This window comes from Mobula hypostoma, chromosome 21, assembly GCF_963921235.1.
Source record: "Mobula hypostoma chromosome 21, sMobHyp1.1, whole genome shotgun sequence".
Taxonomy (NCBI): Eukaryota; Metazoa; Chordata; class Chondrichthyes; order Myliobatiformes; family Myliobatidae; genus Mobula; species Mobula hypostoma.
In genome coordinates, this window is record NC_086117.1 from 58621131 (window position 1) to 58641116 (window position 19986).

Here is a 19986-nt window from a genome sequence, read left to right on the forward strand (position 1 = left end):
CAACCACTGACGCCAGGCAGACAGTCTCTGAAGAGTATTGTTAATGGCTGGGGGAGGGGGGGGAAAGTGAAAATGGGACCCACCTTGTGAAGACACTGCCTAGAAGAAGGCAATGGCAAGCCACTTCTGTAGAATTTGCCAAGAAAAATCATGGTTATGAGACCCTGTTCACCCATGTCATATGACATGGCACATAATGATGATGACTAGATGAATAATCAGATTGTGTTGGAGATATTTCACTGCAACGTGCTTAACTTTTCAATTTCTTCCTAAAGTTTGAATTATGGTCTCTTTTAGTATTTTTCCACAAGACACCAGTTTATACCATTAATTTCCTCTTTATAGGTGGAAAATATGCAACAAGAGAATGCTACCTTTAAGAAACAGACTCAGAAACTGAAGGACCAGCTCGTTCAACAGAAGGTAAATGTTTCACTGACCTCTGGTCATTTGAAGCTGGCTAGTCTGCAAGTCAGAGGCCCAATGTCTGTGAGTTCACTGGAGGCCCTAATGCGTCTTAGGTCTGTCTGTCTGTGTGAGTGGGCGAGTAGGTAGGTGGGTAAGTGAGTGGGAGTTGTGTTATTATTGTTGCTTATGTTCTGCTGAATATGGTTCAATTTAATATCAGAGATTGTATGTAGTATACAACCTGAAATTCTTACTCTTCACAGATATCCACAAAACAAAATGAAGAATGAATGACAGAGGGATCAGAACTCTAAACCCCCCCCCCATGCACAAGCAGCAGCAAAAGCATTTACCCTCCCCTCCCCCCACTTGCACCAGCAAACGCACCAACCCCCTCCCCTCTCCCCCACCACTTTACAAGCAAGCCCTCTTGATCTAGATTCCACCAAAAACTACAGGCTCCCTCTCGCTAGTGAGGGGGGGGGGGGGGGGGGGGGGGGGGGGGGGGGGGGGGGGGAGGGGGGAGGGGGAGGGGAGGGAGAGAGACACAGAGAGAGAGAGACACGGAGAGAGAGAGACACAGACTCTGCTGTTTCGATGTTACAATTTTCCACATTGCTCCTCCAAGTCCCCCGACTCAAGGACCAACAGCTCTCACTCACTGTCAGAAAGAGAGAGGGGGGGCATGCTATGTTGCTGCTGGAAAGTTTGGTGTCACTTGTGGACTGCCCCCAGCACCACCTCATTGTGTTGGCTTTTAACACAAGCGATGCAGTTTTGAATGCACGTGGGGTAAATGAGTCTGAATCATATGCAAGTCCATAAGATATAGGAGCAGAATTCGGCCATTCAGCCGATCGAGTCTGCTCCACCACTTCATCATGGCTGATCCATTTCCCTCAGCCCCAATCTCTTGCCTTCTCCCCATAGCCCTTCATGCCCTGACTAATCAAGAATCTTTCAACCTCTGCCTTAAATATACCCAATGACTTGGCTTCCACAAGTGGCAATGAATTCACCACTCTCTGTCTAAAGAAATTCCTCCTCATCTCCAACTATGGAAGGGATGAGACAGTCGATGTTTTGGGCTGAGATCCTACACCAGGAGTCCTGATGAAGGGTTTTGGCCTGAACCGTTGACTGTTATTCCCATCCATAAATGCTGTCCGGCAGAGCTGAGCTCCTACAGCAGATGTGTGTCCTGCTCTAGATTTCCAGCATTTGTGGTACCTCTTGTGTCCTCCTCAAAGGATGCCCCTCTACCCTAAGGCTGTGCCCTCTAGTCCTGGATTCCCGTACCATAGGAAACATTCTCTCCACATCCACGCTATTGAGCTTTTTCAATATTCAATAGGTTTCAATGAAATCACCTCTCATTCTGAATTGCAGTGGGTAGAGCCTTGTATGATAAACCTTTCAATTTGGAATCATTATCGTGAACCTCCTTTGAACTCTCTCCAATGTCACCACATCCTTTCTTAGATAAGGGGCCCAATGTACAGCTGTTCCTCAAGTTGAGTTTTAACTTTACTGGCTACTGAGTAGTGACCTGTCCACTGTTTGGGCACATTTTCCCTCAGGTGATGGTGGAGGCATATCGGCGCGACGCAAACGCAAAAGATCAACTCATAAGTGAGTTGAAATCAGCGAAAAAGAAGCTGGAGTCGGCAGTGAAAGAGTTGAAGCAAGAAATTGTCGCACTGCAAACGGATAAGAAATCCTCTCAGAATGAACATGTGCGGTTGCAGAAGGAAATTTCTCGTGTCCACCAACAAATGACCGATCTGGAAAGCCAACTTCAGTCAGCACAGGAAGAGCGTGATGAATTGAACACAGAGCTTCAGGTACAACGTCTTGGTCCTTTAAACTAACCTGGAAGTGGGGGGTGGTGGTGAAGCAGGGCACGTGCACTTCACCAGGGTCAGTATGTCATGACATCCAGGCTGGTGGAGGCAGGTTGTATTGTGGTTGACTGTGAATTGGTGGCACGGGTTTTTGATTCTTATTGCGCGATTGTGATATTATTCTTGCTATCTTGTGTGTGCTCGTGCTGTGTGTGACTGTTGGTACTGTGTTTTGTACCTTGACCCCAGAGTAACGCTGTTTCATTTGGCTGTATTCACAGGTATTCATGTATGGTTGAATGACAATTAAATTTGAATTAGATTGAATTATTTTAGTTTTGCCAACAGCCCTTTAAAACTCTCTGTTATACTTTCTAATAGTCGTTGCAGTTTGACAGGAGCCAGCTAATGTCGCTCTCCCAGGAGAATGAAGAGCTTAAGAAGCAAGTGGAGGAGATGCAAGAAGAAACTAAAAAGTGAGAAAAGCCTTTTGTTTAAACTTGATCAGTTCTTGTTGATATATTTAGTTATACAGCAATTAACTTGGGGCAGCAGTGTCCAATACTGATAGTTAACACTTTCTGCTTTTAGACTTCCTAATAAATCATGTACATTTCTATTTGTATAACTGTTTCCCCCCCCCCCCCGCCCCAGACAACGTGAGAAATACATCATTGCTCTAGCATTCTCACTACACTCTTGGCATTCAGTTTCCAGAATTAAATATATAAATCTTTTTCGGCTGTTTACAATCTTGTTTGTTTACAATCTTGATTGTTTACAATCTTGATGTGTTGGGTATATTTAGCACTTTGGCCCCAGAGGAACACTGTTTCTTTCAGCTATGTTTATGTATGGTGGAATGATAATTAAACTTGAGAGAGGAAAGGGACTTGTTGTTTTGTTACTTGTGATGTTCTGCTTTGTGTTCTGACAAGCATTGTGGATGTGCCATGTTGGCACCAGAATGTGTGGCAACACTTGTGGGCTACTTCCAGCACACCGTTAGCTTGTGTTGGTAGTGAATGCAAATGCCACATTTCACTGTGTGTTAACGTGTACATGTGAAAAATAAATCTGAGTGTGACTCTTCAACAACGGGTATACCACTTTGGATACTGTTTGGGGGGGTGGTGTGACCTAGCAGAGTAAAGTCACAGCAGTCAGATCTCTGGCACTGTCTGGCACTGTTCCTCAGAAGGGAATGGGGGAGAAAGAGGTGTTAATTAGTTAGTTCGTTAGTTAGAGGAAGAGAAAGGAGCTTCTGTGGACGAGAACGAGATTCCCAGGTGGTACATTGTCTACCGGATACCAGGGTCTGGGACATGTCAGATCGAGTCTTTGGCATTCTTAAGTGGGAAGGCAGCCAGAGGTTGTGGTCCATATAGGTACCAACAACATACGTGGGAAGAGTGATGAAGTTCTGCAAAGGAAGCCCAAGGAGTTAGGTGGTAAGTTAAAGGACTGGACCTCCAGGGCTGTGATCTCAGGATTGTTATCTGTGCCACATGCTAATGAGACCAGAAAAAGGAAGATCAGAGTGTTTAACATGTGGCTAAGGACTTGGTGTTGGAGGGAGTGCATGAGATTTTCGGATCATTGGGCTCTCTTCTAGAGAAGGTGGGACAGTACAAGAGAGACGGTTTGCATCAAAACTGGAGGGGGACTAATATCCAGCGGGAAGGTTTGCTAATGCGGCACTTTGGGGAAGGTTTGCTCATGCTGCACTGTGTGATTTAAACTAGAGTTGTAGGGGCACGGAACCAGAGTGCCAGAGCAGTGGAGAGGTTATGGGGACAGATGTTGGTAAGACCTCAGACAAAGTCAGGAATCAAGCATTGGGCATGGTGCGACTAATGCCCTGATCTGTGTTGATTTCAATGCAAGAAGTGTTGTAGGAAAGCCAGACGAGCTCAGGGCATGATCAACACCTGGAATTGTGACATTGTAGCCATTAATGAGATTTGGTTGCAAGAGGGGCAGGACTGGCAGCTCAGTGTTCCAGGGTTTTGTTGTTTTAGACACAACAAGAGTGGGAGGGATTAAAGAGGGAGGGGTGGCGTTACTAGTTATGGTAGTGCTCAATCAAGACACACTGGAGAACTCGTCCAGTGAGGCTTTATAGGTGAAACTGAGGAATAAGAAAGGTATGACCATGTTAACGGGGTTATATTATAGACCACCCAACAGTCCAATTGATTTGGTGGAACAAATTTGTAGAGAGATCACAGACTGTTCCAAGAAACATAAGGTTGTTATAGTACATTGGTGATGTTTAACTTTCCATGTATTGATTGGGACTCGCATATTGTAAAAGGACACTGGATGGGATAGAGTTTGTCAAGTGTGTAAAGGAAAGTTTCCTTAATCAGTATGTAGATGTCCCAACGAGAGATTGTGTGTACTTGATCTGCTATTAAGGAAGGAAACAGGGCTGGTAACAGAAGTTTGTGTAGAGGAACACTTTACATCTATTGATTATAATGCCATTAGTTTCAAAGTAAATATGGAAAAAGATGGGTCTGGTCCACGGGTTGAGATTCTAAACTTTAGAAAGGCCAATTTTGATCTGACAAGTGTGGATTGGGACAGGCCGTTTTCTGGTAAAGGTGTACTTGGTAAGTGGGAGGCCTTCTAAGTGAAATTTTGAGTACAAAGCTTGTATGTGCCTCTTAAAATTAAAGGTAAAGATTACAGGTTTTCAAGAGATATTGGGCCCTGGTTAAGGAAAAAAGTGCATAGCAGGTATAGGCAATTAGGAACAAAAGAGGTGCTTATGGAGTGTAAGAAATGCAAGAGAACACTTCAGATAGAAATCAGGAATGCCAAAAGAAAGTATGAGGTTGCCCTAGCAGACAACGTGAAGGAGAACCTTCAGGGCTTCTACAGATGTGTTCAGAGCAAAGGACAAAATTTGGTCCTCTGGAAGATCAGATGCGTGGAGCCAAAAGAGATTGGGAGAGATCATAAAGGAATTTTTTGTATCTCTATTTATTTTGGAGATGAACCCAGAGTCTATAGAAGTGATTACAAAGCATCAGAAAGGTCATGAATCTTATACTGATTACACAGGAGGAGGTGTTTCCTGTCCTGAGGCAAATTAGGGTGGATAAATCCCCAGGGCCGGACAAGGTGTTTCCTCTGCCCCAGAGGGAGGCAAGTGCAGAAGTTGCAGGGTCCCTAGCAGAGATATTTAAATCATCCTTAGTAACAGATGAGGTACAGGAGGATTGGAGGACAGCTAATGTTGTTCCACTGTTTAAGAGGAAATTATAGACCAGTGAGCCTGACATCAGTAGTGGGAAAGTTATTGGGGGATTCTGAGCGGCCGGATATATAAGTATTTGGATAGATACAGACTGATTAGAGGTAGTCAGCACGGCTTCATGTGTGATAGGTCGTGTCTAATTAATCATAGAGATTTTGAGGAAGTTACCAGGAAAGTTGATGAAGGCAAGGTAATGGATGTTGTCTGCATGAACGTAAGCAAAGCCTTTGACAAGATCCAGCATGGGAGGTTGGTCAAGGAGGTTCAGTCACTTGGCATTCTGGATGAGATAGTAAATTGGATTAGACATTGGCTTTGTGGGAGAGGCCAGAGAGCGGTAATAGATGGTTGCCTTTCTGACTGGGGGCCTGTGACTAATGGTGTGCTGCAGGGATCAGTGCTGGGTCCATTGTTAGTTGTCGTCTAAATCAATGGTCTGGATGATGATGTGATTCACTAGATGACACCAAGGTTGGGGTTGGTAGAAGACTATCAGAGCTTGCAGTAGGATCTGGACCAGCTGGAAAAATGGGCTGAAAAATGGCAGATGGAGTTTAATGCAGACAAGTGTGAGGTGTTACACTTCGGTAGGACCAACCAGGGTTGGTCTTACACAGTGAGCGGTAGGGCACTGAGGAGTGTGGTAGAACAAAGGGATCTGGGAATACAGGTCCATAATTCGCTGAAAGTGGCGTCACAGGTAGAGAAGGTCATAAAGTTTCATAAATCAATATGTTGAGTACAGGAGATGGATGTTATGTTGAACTCAAAATACTCTGCAGATGCTGGGGTCAAAGCAACACTCAACACGCTGGAGGAACTCAGCAGGTTGGGCAGCATCCGAGGAAACGATCAGTCAACGTTTCAGGCCGGAACCCTTCGTCAGGACTGTAGAGGGAAGGGGCAGAGACCCTATAAAGAAGGTGGGGGGAGGGTGGGAAGGAGAAGGCTGGTAGGGTCCAGGTGAAAAACCAGTAAGGGGAAAGATAAAGGGGTGGGGGAGGGGAAGCAGGGAGGTGACAGGCAGGAAAGGTAAAGAAGGAATAGGGTAGTAGAAGGAGGCAGAACCATGAGGGAGGTGATAGACAGCTGGGGAAGGGGGCAGAGTGAAATAGAGATAGGGGAAGGGAGGGGGAGGGAATTACTGGAAATTGGAGAATTCAATGTTCATACCAAGGGGTTGGAGACAACCTAGATGGTATATTTGGTGTTGCTTCTTCAACCTGAGTTTAGCCTCATCATGGCAGTAGAGGAGGCCATTAATGGACATATCCGAATGGGAGTGGGAAGCAGAGTTGAAGTGGGTGGCTACCGGGAGATCTTGTCTGTTGTGGCGGGTGGAGCAGAGGTGCTTGACGAAGCGGTCCCCCAATCTGCATCGGGTTTCACCGATGTAGAGGAGGCCGCACCAGGAGCACCGGATGCAATAGATGACCCCAACAGACTCACAAGTGAAGTGTTGCCTCACCTGGAAGGACTGTTCGGGGCCCTGAATGGTGGCAAGAGAGGAGGTGTAGGGACAGGTGTAGCACTTACGCTTACAGGGATAAGTGCCAGGTGGGAGATCCGTGGGGAGGGATGTGTGGATCAGGGAGTCACGGAGGGACCGATCTCTGCGGAGAGGGGTGGAGAGGGAAAGATGTGCTTAGTGGTGGGGTCCTGTTGAAGGTGGCGGAAGTTGCGGAGGATAATGTGCTGGATCCGGAGGCTGGTGGGGTGGTAGGTGAGGACAAGGGGAACTCTGTCCCTGTTGTTGTTACGGGAGGATGGAGTGAGGGCCGAAGTGCGGGAAATGGAGGAGATGCGGGTGAGGGCATCATTGATGACGGCAGAAGGGAAACCACGATCCTTAAAGAAAGAGGACATTTGAGATGTCCTGGAACGGAAAGCCTCATCCTGGGAGTAGATGCAGCGGAGACGGAGGAACTGGGAATAGGGGATGGCGTTTTTGCATGTGGCGGGGTGGGAAGAGGTATAGTCAAGGTAGTTATGAATGTTATGTTGAAGTTGCATAAGACATTGGTGAGGCCTAATTGTGTACAGTTTTGGTCATCTACCTACAGGAAAGATGTAAATCAGCGTGGAATAAGTGGTCTGTGAAGGTTCAGTTTCTGTGCTGTACTTTTCTATGACTGTCATTTCTATTCACAGTTTTGTTTATGCATCTGAATATCATTTTAATATAAACAATCCTTTACATCCAGAGTTTTTACCAATGACTTCAAATATATATAGTGTATCACAAAGAGTCTCTATAATCTTCAACCTGTAAGTTTAGTGCGACTTTGTTATGAAGACTTGTCACAGTATGAACTTTTATTCTTTTTTTTTGGTCATGATTTTGTGGCGAATCAGACTGCCTAATTCTGCTCCTATGCCTTATGGTCTTCCTGGAGCTGCATATAAAGAACTGTTGGGTTCAAGCTGAACTTCACTCCCCTGATGTTTAACTTTGTTAACTCCTCCCCCAGGGGTATCTCTGAACAGAAGAACCGAATGAAGAAACTTGGCACAGATCTCACCACTGCACAGAAAGAAATGAAAGCCAAGCACAAAGCTTACGAAAACGCTGTTGGCATTTTGAGCCGTCGTCTTCAGGAGGCCCTTTCAGCAAAGGAGTCTGCTGAGGCAGAGCTCAGCAAGCTGAAAGATCAGGTCATAGAGGATGGGGGCAGTAATTTTCTGCAAGTATGTTTCTGTTTTTGAATGCATATTCTGTTCTGCTAATATGTTAACAGACTAATTTGCAGTTTAATATTTGCAACAAAGTTAGGAAGTGAAAATTAGGAAATTTAAAAATTAAATAGTTGTAGAAAAGTACAGCACAGAAACAGGTCCTTCAGCCCATCTAGTATGTGCTGAACCATTTAATCTGCCTACTCCTATTGAACTGCACCGGGACCATCCCACTAGAAACATAGAAAACCTACAGCACAATACAGGCCCTTCAGCCCACAATGCTGTGTGGAATATGCACTTACTTTAGAAATTACCTAGGGTTACCCATAGCCTTCTGTTTTTCTAAGCTCTATGTACCTATCCAGGAATCTCTTAAAAGACCTTATCTTATCCGCCTCCACCACTGTTGTCGGCAGCCCATTCCATGCACCCTCTGCGTTAATAAAAAAAAACAACAACAACTTGTCCCTGACATCTCCTCTGTACCTACTTCCAAGCACCTTAAAACTGCGCCATCTCGTGTTAGCCATTTCAGCCCTGGGAAAAAGCCTCTGACTATCCACATGATCAATGCCTCTCATCATCTTATACACCTCTATCAGGTCACCTCTCATCCTCCATCACTCCAAGGAGAAAAAGGCTGAGTTCACTTGACCTATTCTCATAAGGCAGGCTCCCCAATCCAGGCAACATCCTTGTAAATCTCCTCTGCACCTTTTCTATGGTTCCCACGTCCTTCCTGTAGTGAGATAACCGGAACTGAGCACATTACTCCAAGTGGGGTCTGACCAGGATCTTATATAGCTGTAACGTTACCTCTTGGCTCTTAAACTCAATCCCACGGTTGATGAAGGCCAATGCACTGTATGCCTTCTTAACCACAGAGTCAACCTGCGCAGCAGCTTTGAGTGTCCTATGGACTCGGACCCCAAGATCCCTCTGATCCTCCACACTGCCAAGAGTCTTACCATTAGCACTATATTCTGCCATCATATTTGACCTACTAAAATCAGTCACCTCACACTTATCTGGGTTGAACTCCATCTGGCACTTCTCAGCCCAGTTCTGCATCCTATCACTGTCCCGCTGTAACCTCTGACAGCCCTCTATACTATCCACAACACCCCCAACCTTTGTGTCATCAATAAATTTATTAACCCATCCTTCAACTTCCTCATCCAGGTCATTTATAAAAATCGCGAAGTGAAGGGGTCCCAGAACTGATCTCTGAGGCACACCACTGGTCACTGACCTCCATGCAGAATATGACCTGTCTACAACCACTCTTAGCCTTCTGTGAGCAAGCCAGATCTGGATCCACAAAGCAATGTCCTCTTGGATCCCATGCCTGCTTACTTTCTCAATAAGCCTTGCGTGGGGTACCTTATCAAATGCCTTGCTGAAATCCATATACACTGCATCTACTGCTCTTCCTTCATCAATGCGTTTAGTCACATCCTCAAAAAATTCTATCAGGCTCATAAGGCACAACCTGCCTTTCACAAAGCCATGCTGACTATTCCTAATCATATTATGACTCTCCAAATGTTCATAAATCCTGCCTGTCAGGATCTTTTTCATCAACTTGCCAACCACTGAAGTAAGACTCACTGGTCTATAATTTCCTGGGCTATGTCTACTCCCTTTCTTGAATAATGGAACAACATCCGCAACCCTGCAATTCTCCGGAACCTCTCCCGTCCCCATTGATTGAAAGGTCATTGCCAGACACTCAGCAATCTCCTCCCTCACTTCCCATAGTAGCCTGGGGTACATCCCGTCCGGTCCTGGAGACTTATCCAACTTGAAGTTTTCCAAAAGCTCCAGCACATTCTCTTTCTTAATATCTATATGCTCAAGCTTTTCAATCTGCTGTAAGTCATCCCTACAATCACCAAGATCCTTTTCCATAATGAATACTGAAGCAACGTATTAACTACTTCTGCTATCTCCTCTGGTTCCATACACACTTCTCCACTCTCACACTTGATTGGTTCTATTCTCCCCTACCAAAACTCACTTAAATTTTGAAATCGAGTTCATATACACCAGTTGCACTGGCTGCTCATTCCACAATCTCACAACCCTCTGAGTGAAGAGGTTTCCTCTTGTGTTCCCCTTAAACGTTTCACCTTTCACCCTAGCGTAGTGGCTTGCACAGCACTTTTTATAGTACCCATAATCCAGGTTTATTTCCTGCCGGCTGCCTGTCAGGAGTTTGTACGTTCTCCCCATGACCATGTGGGTTTCCTCCGGGTGCTCCGGTTACCCCTCTCAGTCCAAAAGTGTATCTGTTAGTAAGTTAATTGTCATTGTAAATTGTCCTGTGATCAGGCCTGGGTTAAATCTGGAGAATTGTTGTGTGGCATGGCTCAAAGGGTGGGAGGGCCTGTTCTGCGCTGTATCTCACTAAACAAATTGTACTGTATATGCTGCATCACCATAAAAGTCTACCTGTTCAATCATATCTGTCAGCTTTCCAGTGTGACCATCACATCAATATAGTCGCACTGTGTACTAAAATGTTGAACTTTGAATTGCCATTCAATGTAGAGCCCCAGAATTTAGCTGAAAACAATATTAATGAGTGGTCCAGTACACTAGAGAAAGAAAGACCGAGCAAGTTTCCATTAATGCACTCTCACATGCTGAATACTTGATCCTGGAATGTTTTTTTAGTGGAGATATTAACATTGCAGGTGAGATTAAATAATCTCTGGCAGAATGGCCTTTTGTACCTCTGACTCGGGCATTGACAGAAGCTGTCGTCTCAGTTCAGAATCAGACTTATTATCACTGGTGTACAGTGCATATAAAAAGTATTCACCCCCACCCCCACCCCCACCCCGGAAGTTTTCCTGTTTTATTGTTTTCCAAAATTGAATCACAATGGATTTAATTTGACATTTTTGACACTGATCAACAGAAAAAGACACTTCCGTGTTAAAGTGAAAACAGATATTTAAAAAGTGATATAAATTAATTAAAAATATATAACACAAAATAATCAATGCATAAGTATTCACCCCTTTAATATAACACACCAATCATCACCGGTGCAGCCAATTGGTTTTAGAAGTCACATAGTTAGTTAAATGGAGATCACCTGTGCGCAGTCAAACCAGTAAAAATACACCTGGATCTGGAAGGTGCAATTGCTGGTGAGTCAGTATCCTGGCAAAAACTGCACCATGAAGACAAAAGAACACTCCAAGCCTCTCCACAAAAAAGTTATTGAAAAGCATAAGTCAGGAGATGGACACAAGAACATTTCCAAGTCACTGAATATCCTTTGAAGTACAATTAAGTCAGTCATCAAGAAATGGAAAGAATCTGGCACCACTGTAAATCTGCTGAAAGCAGGCTGTCCTCAGAAACTGAGTGAGTGACCGTGCAAGAAGGGGACTAGTGAGGGAGACCACCATGAAACCTATGGCAGCTCTGGAGTTACAAGCTTCAGTGGCTGAGATGGGGGAGACTGCACATACACCAACTGCTGCCCAGATGCTTCACCAGTCGCTGCTTTATGGGAGAGTGACAAAGAGAAAGGGACTGTTGAACAAAAAATGTGAAATCTTGGCTAGAGTTTGCCAGAAGGCATGAGGGAGACTCTGAAGTCAACTGGAAGAAGGTTCTATGGTCTAATGAAACCAAATTTGAGCTTTTAAGCCATCAGACTAAATGCTATGTTTGGCGTAAGTCGAACACCGCACATCATCAAAAACACACCATTCCTACTGTGAAGCATGATGGTAGCTGCATCATGCTGTGGGGGTGCTTCACTGCAGCAGGCCCTGGAAGGCTTGTGAAAGTAGAGAGTAAAATGAATGCAGCAAAATACAGGGAAATCCTGCAGGAAAACCTGATGTAGTCTGCAAGAGAACTGCAACTTGCGAGAAGATCTGTTTTCCAGCAAGACAATGACCCCAAGTATAAAGCCAAAGCTACACAGAAATGGCTTAAGAACAACAAAGTTAATGTCCTGGAGTGGCTATGTCAGAGTTCAGACCTCAGTCCAATTGAGAGTTTGTGGCTGGACTTGAAAAGGACTGTTCACTCACAATCTCCATGCAATCTGAGAGGGCTTGAGCAGTTTTGTAGAGAAGAATGGGGAGAATTTGCAGTATCCAGATGTACAAAGCTGATAGAGACCTATCCTCACAGACTCATGGCTGTAATTAAAGATGCATCTACTAAATACTGACTTGAAGGGGGTGAGTAATTATGCGGTAGAATATCGAGTTTAATAATTGTAATAAATTTAGACCAATTTGTAGAAATTCCTTTTCACTTCAATATGAAAGAGTCTTTTCTGTTGATCAGTGTCATAAAAGCCAAATTAAATCCACAGTGATTCAATGTTGTAAAGCAATAAAACATGAAAACTTCCAAGGGAGGGTGAATACTTTTTATAGGCACTGTATGTTCTGAAATTCTCTTTCTCCCATGATCAATACTCCTCTCTGATCAGATTCCTTCTTTTCCAGCCCTTTACCTTTTTCACCTATCACCTCCTTGCTTCTTACTTCATTCCCTCCCCCCGCCCACCTCGCTTCACCTAGCATCTTGGAGCTTGTGCTCCTTCCCCTCACCTCACCACCGTATTTCCCTATCTTTCCAGTCCTAATACAGGGTCTTGGTCCCAAATGTCAGCTGGTTATTCCTCTCCTTAGATGCTGCCTGACTTGCTGAGTTCATCCAGCATTTTGTATGTGTTATTGTGAAGTGTGTTGTTTTGTGACAGCCATACAATGCAAGGCATAAAATTGTTACAGCGAGTGGAAACGGTCACCACCCACTGGTCAGCTGAAACCAAATCCAGGCTGACTTTCAGTGATTGGTCATTGTCCAATCAAGGACTTAACTGTTCTGAGATAAACCATTCAGATAGTCATACTATGTATAGTGGCAAAACTAATCCAAAATGAAAAATTGCCGCTAGCCTAAGACTGCCATGGGGTTGTTATACTTGCATGACACACGATCAGTTCCAGTGAAATGATTGTTCCAAAGAGTCGAATCCTTTAATAGCAATTAGCAAACATAGTCTTAAAGCAAGACCTTAGCAAAATTGTAATCTCTGTAGTCCCAAACTACAAACTACCACAAAGTTTGCAAGAATGTGACTTGTTTTCCTTCACCTTTACCACACCTCCACTAAGAGACTAGTTACCATAGGGAATGCGCAACACAGAATACAATGCCGATAGAGAACAAAAACATGGTTTCTACCCTGGGGAGTGTGAGTTTGAGTTGAGTTTTGAGACTGTTGTAGTTTTATCAAAAAAAGTGTTATCTTGAATTCCAGCTTGCTCTGTTGTCTGGCTTCGGGTCGCATCAGTAATTAAAGGCGAGCAAACACAACAACAATAAAATTCGGACTATAGGTTACAATAAAAATATAAATAATGCAGAAGAGGAATAATGAGATAGTGTTCATGGACTTTTCGGACTATGATGGCAGAATTGCTGCTAAAATGTTGAGTGTGGGTCTTGAAAGTTCCATATACCTTGTATTGTTTTTGGTTGGAGTGGAGTTTAAACTGCCAAAATTCAACATTTGTCAAGCTCACTCTTGTCTGTAAGGTTTACTTTTTAAGCAGAGATGTTAAATTATAACGTGGGACAACACACACAAAATGCTGGAGGAACTCAGTAGGCCAGGCAGCATCTATGGAAAAGAGTGAATAGTTAACGTTTTGGGCCAAGACTCTTCATCAGGACTGGAAAGGAAGGGGAGAAATCAGAATAAGAAGGTGGAGGGAGGGAAAGAAGAACAAGGTGGCAGATAATTGGTGAAACTGGGAGAAGGGGAGGGAGTGAAGTAAGAAGCTGGGAATTTGATTAGTGAAATAGATAAAAGGCTGGATGGGAGGGAATCTGATAGAGGACAGAAGAACATGGAAGAAAGGGAAGAGGAAGGAACACCAGAGGGAGGTGATGGACAGGTAAGGAGATAAGGTGAGACGGAAACAATCCATTGCATGCGGAGAAGAGAGAATCCCAAAGCTGTGGCAGCAAGTCATATAGGGTCACCAGGTATCTCTTCATGGTGGAAAGGGTGGTGCATAGAATGTGGAGAGGGAAGCAATTAATTGGGGTACTCGGTGGTCGGAACCAAGAAGCTTGAAAACTGATCTGGGAGCCATGTGGCACAAGATGGTGGAGAAGACCAGTTCCCAGGAAGGATACCTGGCTGCGGTAGTAGGTCTGGGTGAGCACACGATCAAAGACTCGGAGGGTAGCAGAGATCACAGATGGGGAGCAATGAGAGAGGGTTTCACTGGACTCCTATTGAAGATTTAAACTTCTTCAGGGTAGGCATCCCTGGAAGAGATGTAAGAGTAGGAGTAGTCTTCCTTATGAAGGATCTTGTCCCAAAAAGGTCACTTGATTCATTTCCATAGATCAAGTTCCTCCAACATCTTGTGTGTTGCTCTGGGTTTCCAGATTTTTGTGTTTGTGAATTTAATATGGGTATATTAAACTGGATAGCTGCATAACTGGATAGATCGGCAATTCTATTTGAATCGTGCTGCAAGGCTTCTTCCCATTTGTGTATTCATCAACAGGAGCAGATCCAGGCTTTGCAACTGGAGCTGCAGGCAGTGAACCACAGCAAATCCATGCTCGAGAAGGAACTGCAGGAGGTGATCTCCCTCACCAGTCAAGAATTGGAGGATTACCGAGAAAAGGTTTTGGAGCTGGAAGATGAGGTAGAAATTAAATCTTCGACAAAGTATTTTGCATAACTCTTAGTCAAACTCTGAGAGAACGTTTCATGTGGTTTATATTATCAAGATAGTGAATTAATTTCCCTTTATTTCAAGGTGATTAAGTACTATGAAGATCAGCTGAGTAATTCTGTGATCTTTGTATTCTCTTCTCTGCCGCCTCGAAAAGTCAAAGTGATAATGCACATAGTACCAAAAATATGTGACCTCAGTTTGTAAGCAACTTCTAGACTTCATTCCATCTCCCTGTAGTATGATAGCTCTTGACATTGAAACCTGGAAAGTCTGTTCTTTATAAAGTACCTGTGTCACCCAAAAGCACTTCGGATCAAACATAAGTATTCTTGCGATGTACTTGCTGCTCATTTTAGGACAGCAATGAAGGTCCTTCATCTCTGGTGGTGTTCAGGGCTTCCTTCATCATGCCAGTAGCTTCCTCTCATTTTTGCTATTGTCAGTCATGCAAGTTTCAGGTGGAGACTCAGGAATACCATCACACTCAGATGTAGAAAGATTCTCCATTGCTGTTTCTGTAACAACTTCCTTTCACCAGTCGGGGTTGTTAGCCCTGAGCTGAACCACTGATTCTGGAGGACTGGTGGACCACTCTTAGTCTGGCCTCTGCCCTTTGACCTGTTTGGCATGGACGACCCTACCAAGAATCAAAGTATAAAGCCCTGACTCTGGCCAATATAGGTCTCTGGGTCATTGAGACACACAAGCCTCCAAACCACAACAAGGTTGTGGTCCTCTTGGAGGTCTTGCAATGTAGTTAGTGTCGTACCATAGAAAAATAGTTGGGGGCGCTTTCACTGTTACTTATCTAAAGTAGGGTTTTAGATAGTATTGGTCCATGGCATAAGAAATGTTGGGAACCCTGATCTAAAGTCTTGAAGAGATTTCTGCATAGCAAAAGTAAATTTGAAAGGGAGTCTGACCTTTGTAAAACCACTACACACAAGTTTTTTTTTACTACGTATTATGCATACACCATAATGGTTTTGCTTCTCTCTCTCCCTCAAAGCTTCAGGAGTCGAGAGGTTTTAGGAAGAAGATCAGACGGTTGGAAGAAGCCAATAAGAAATTGACTCTAGACTTGGAGCACGAACGAGGGAAGCTGGTTGGCCTGAATCAATCCCATGCTGCACTGAAAGAGCACACCAACATCTTGGAGACTGCCCTGTCCAAGAGAGAAGCAGATCTAGTGCAGCTTAACCTACAGGTATAAACTCAGTACAGAAGGAGCTCCTTTTGAGTTCAGGAATCATGGAAATTGGAACATTACAGTTCAGTCCCTCCGGCCCACAATGTTGTGTCAACTTTTTAACCTACCCCAAGATCAATCTAACCCTTCCCTCCCATATAGCCCTCCATTTTTCTTTTGTCTATGTGCCTACCTGAGAGTTTCTTAAATGTCCCTCATGTCACTGCCTCTACTACTACCCTGGCAGCTCTGTGTTCTCTTTTTTTAAAAAAAAACACCAACAATCAGGATCAGATTTAGTATCACTGGGATGTGTTGTGAAATTTGTTGCTGTGCGGCAGCAGGACATGGCAGTACATAATGAAAAGAGTTAATTACGGTAGAAAGTATATATAAATGTAATTCTGGTTAGACCAAACTTGGAGTTTTTTGTTTAGTTCAGATTGCTTCATTATAGGAAGGAAGTGGGAACTTTGAGGGTGCAGTGGAGATTTACCAGGATATTGTCAGGATTAGAAAGCCTGTCTTAAGAGGAAAGGTTGAGTAAATTAGGGTTTGACGTGAAGAATGAGAAGTGACGTGATAAAGGTGTGTAAGATAATCAGAGGCATAGATAGAGTGGACAGCCAACAACTTTTTCCTAGGGCAGAAAAGAAGTTAAATTAAATAAGTAGTGCAAAAAAGGGGGGGAAAAATGTGGTGAAGTGGTGTTCATGGGTTCAGTGTCCATACAGAAATCTTAAGCAGAGGGGAAGAAGCTGTTCCTGAATCATTGAGTGTGTGCCTTCAGACTCCTCTACCACCTCCCTGATGGTAACAATGAGAAGAGGGCATGACCTGGGTGATGGGGTCCTCAGTGATGGATGCCCCCTTTTTGAGGCATCACTCCATTGAAGGTGTCCTGGATTCGGGGGAGGTTAGTACCTATGATGGAGCTGATTGAGTTTACAACTCAGTCTGACATCTCCTACACTTTCCTCTACAGTCGGCCCTCCTTATCCGCGAGGGATTGGTTCCGGGACCCCTCACGATACCAAAAAACACAGATGTTCAAGTCCCTTATTCGACCTGTCCCAATGAGGTGGACCTTAGGACCCAGCGGAAACCCGAACTTTATTTAACCTGTCTAAGTGCGGTGGGCATTAGGACCCGTCGGTGGAGCTCTGAATCTGCAGTGTTTCTGTTCAAAAAAGTAATCACGATCGTGATTTAAAGTGGAAATAATAAAGCGATCAGAAAGAGGTGAAACGCCATCGGTCATTGGAAAAGCGTTAGGCTACAGTCGGTCAACGATCGGAACAGTTTTAAAGGATAAAATGAGAAAGGCCCTGCCCGATTTAAGCTACAATTATTACTAAGCAATGCTTGAATTTCCAGCATCTGCAGAATTCCTGTTGTTTGCAGTGGTTTAATTATTGGGTTTTGGGTTTTTGATCCTTCACATCAACCCGGCAGGGATGGACAGCGTGCTTGGGAGCGATCTGACACTGGATCGAACTCGGGAACGATCTGTCACTGGATCGAACTCGGGAACTTCTGTTTCTTAAGTATTTTATATGCATAGAAAGGTAAAATATATACTATATACTAAGACAAACGTTTGACTAACTGACACTAAATAATACTGGATGTACCTGTTCCGAGTTACTTAGTAAGAGAACTTCTGTTTTTTTTCCCCAATTCCGATCCACGATAACCCATGCACATCCTCCCGTATACTTTAAATCATCTCTAGATTACTTATAATACCTAATACAATGTAATTGCTATGTAAATAGTTGTTATACTGCATTGCTTAGGGAATAATGACAAGAAAAAAAAGTCTGTACATGCACGAACAGCAAGTGCTGGAAGAGCACTTCTGGGTTTTCTGGATTCGCGGTTGGTTGAATTCGCGCATGCGGAACTCGCGGATAAGGAGGGCCGACTGTACTCACCTTAAAAGGATGGCCTCTGATATTAGCCATTTCACCCTGGGGAAAAGTCCACTCTGTCTATGCCTCTTATCATTTTGTACGCCTCTATCTACAGTATATCTGTGTTTCTCCTTTTTGACACAAAGAAGTGGGCTAACAAGTTAATTAACATTTGAGATGTCACAGGTGGCTTTATTGCTCTAACATTAACCCTGTGGAACAAAATTGTCCTAACTATTTCTGTTACTGACTTCTTTTCTTGGGCTGGGGCATAGGTACAAGCGGTTCTAAAGCGAAAGGAAGAGGAGGACCAGCAGATGAAGCAATTAATACAAGCCTTGCAGATTGCACTGGAAAAGGAGAAAGAGCATGTCAATGAACTGAAGCAGCAGGTAAATGATGACTTCAGGCCTCTATTTCATGGGTACCAGTCAAAAACTTTAAATGATATTTTGTTAATTGTTTCAGTAATCTGAAGAGGTGGGTGGTGGTGAAAGGAGAAGCAGTCTGATTCTCTGGCTGTTCACTTCATTTCGCCTGGAAAGACAGTATGCAAGAGGTTAAATCTGTTTTAAATTCAAACACAAACTGTAATCGGACCATAAGATTTTGGAGCAGAATTAGGCCATTTGGCCCATCAAGTCTGCTCTGCCATTTCATCATGGCTGATCCATTTTCCCTCTCAGCCCCTGTCTCCTGTCTTCTGCCCGTGTCCCTTCATACCCTGACTAATCAAGAATAGCTTCCTAGCTCCCTGGGTTCATTGTAGGCTCAGTGGCATGGCAGAGTGAATGAGGAGCTAGGAGGCTACACCCTGGCTCTCGTATCATTGTTGAATAGAGTTCGGCTGATGTCTAGTTGATGTTACAGCACCTCAATGAAGGGAGTAGTGAAAAAGCAATATTTCTGCTGGGTAAACAACAGGATGGCTTTAGATAGAAACTACTTTTGCCTCTAACATAAACCTCTGACCTCTGCCAGCCAATGTGCTTTCCTACTTACTACTTCCTGGCTGCACTGGAAGTGACAGATTGGAGCAACATACATCAAAGTTGCTGGTGAACACAGCAGGCCAGGCAGCATCTCTAGGAAAAGGTACAGTCGACGTTTCGGGCCGAGACCCTTCATCAGGACTAACTGAAGGAAGAGCTAGTAAGAGATTTGAAAGTGGGAGGGGGAGGGGGAGATCCAAAATGATAGGAGAAGACAGGAGGGGGAGGGATGGAGCCAAGAGCTGGACAGGTGATTGGCAAAGGGGATATGAGAGGATCATGGGGCAGGAGGTCCAGGAAGAAAGACGGGGGGGGGGGACCCAGAGGATGGGCAAGGGGTATAGTCAGAGGGAGAAAAAGAAGAGAGAGAGAAAGAATGTGTGTATATAAATAAATAATGGATGGGGTAGGAGAGGGAGGTGGGGCATTAGTGGAAGTTTGAGAAGTCAATGTTCATGCCATCAGGTTGGAGGCTACCCAGATGGAATATAAAGTGTTGTTCCTCCAACCTGAGTGTGGCTTCATCTTTACAGTAGAGGAGGCCGTGGAGAGATGTATCAGAATGGGAATGGGATGTGGAATTAAAATGTGTGGCCACTGGGAGATCCTGCTTTCTCTGGCGGACAGAGCATAGGTGTTCAGCAAAACGATCTCCCAGTCTGCGTCGGGTCTCGCCAATATATAGAAGGCCGCATCGGGAGCACCGGACGCAATATATCACCCCAGCCGACTCACAGGTGAAGTGATGCCTCACCTGGAAGGACTGTTTGGGGCCCTGAATGGTAGTGAGGGAAGAAGTGTAAGGGCAAGTGTAGCACTTGTTCCGCTTACAAGGATAAGTGCCAGGAGAGAGATCAGTGGGGAGGGATGGGGGGGGGATGAATGGACAAGGGAGTCGCGTAGGGAGCACCCCCAACCTGATGGCATGTGGGTAGCCT

The 19986-nt window shown here is 44.4% G+C and overlaps 1 protein-coding gene across 5 annotated transcripts in view; it reads left to right on the forward strand.

Moving 5' to 3' along the window:
* The window catches only part of golga3 (golgin A3), a 99684-nt gene that overhangs the window by 64477 nt on the left and 15221 nt on the right, over positions 1 to 19986 (forward strand). For all 5 annotated transcript variants that reach the window (XM_063074102.1, XM_063074103.1, XM_063074101.1 and 2 more), the window contains 7 exons: positions 349 to 426; positions 1992 to 2255; positions 2637 to 2731; positions 7995 to 8211; positions 14775 to 14918; positions 15961 to 16158; positions 18332 to 18448. In XM_063074102.1, the coding sequence (XP_062930172.1) occupies positions 349 to 426; positions 1992 to 2255; positions 2637 to 2731; positions 7995 to 8211; positions 14775 to 14918; positions 15961 to 16158; positions 18332 to 18448 (1113 nt within the window). The remainder of the gene's footprint in view (positions 1 to 348; positions 427 to 1991; positions 2256 to 2636; positions 2732 to 7994; positions 8212 to 14774; positions 14919 to 15960; positions 16159 to 18331; positions 18449 to 19986) is intronic.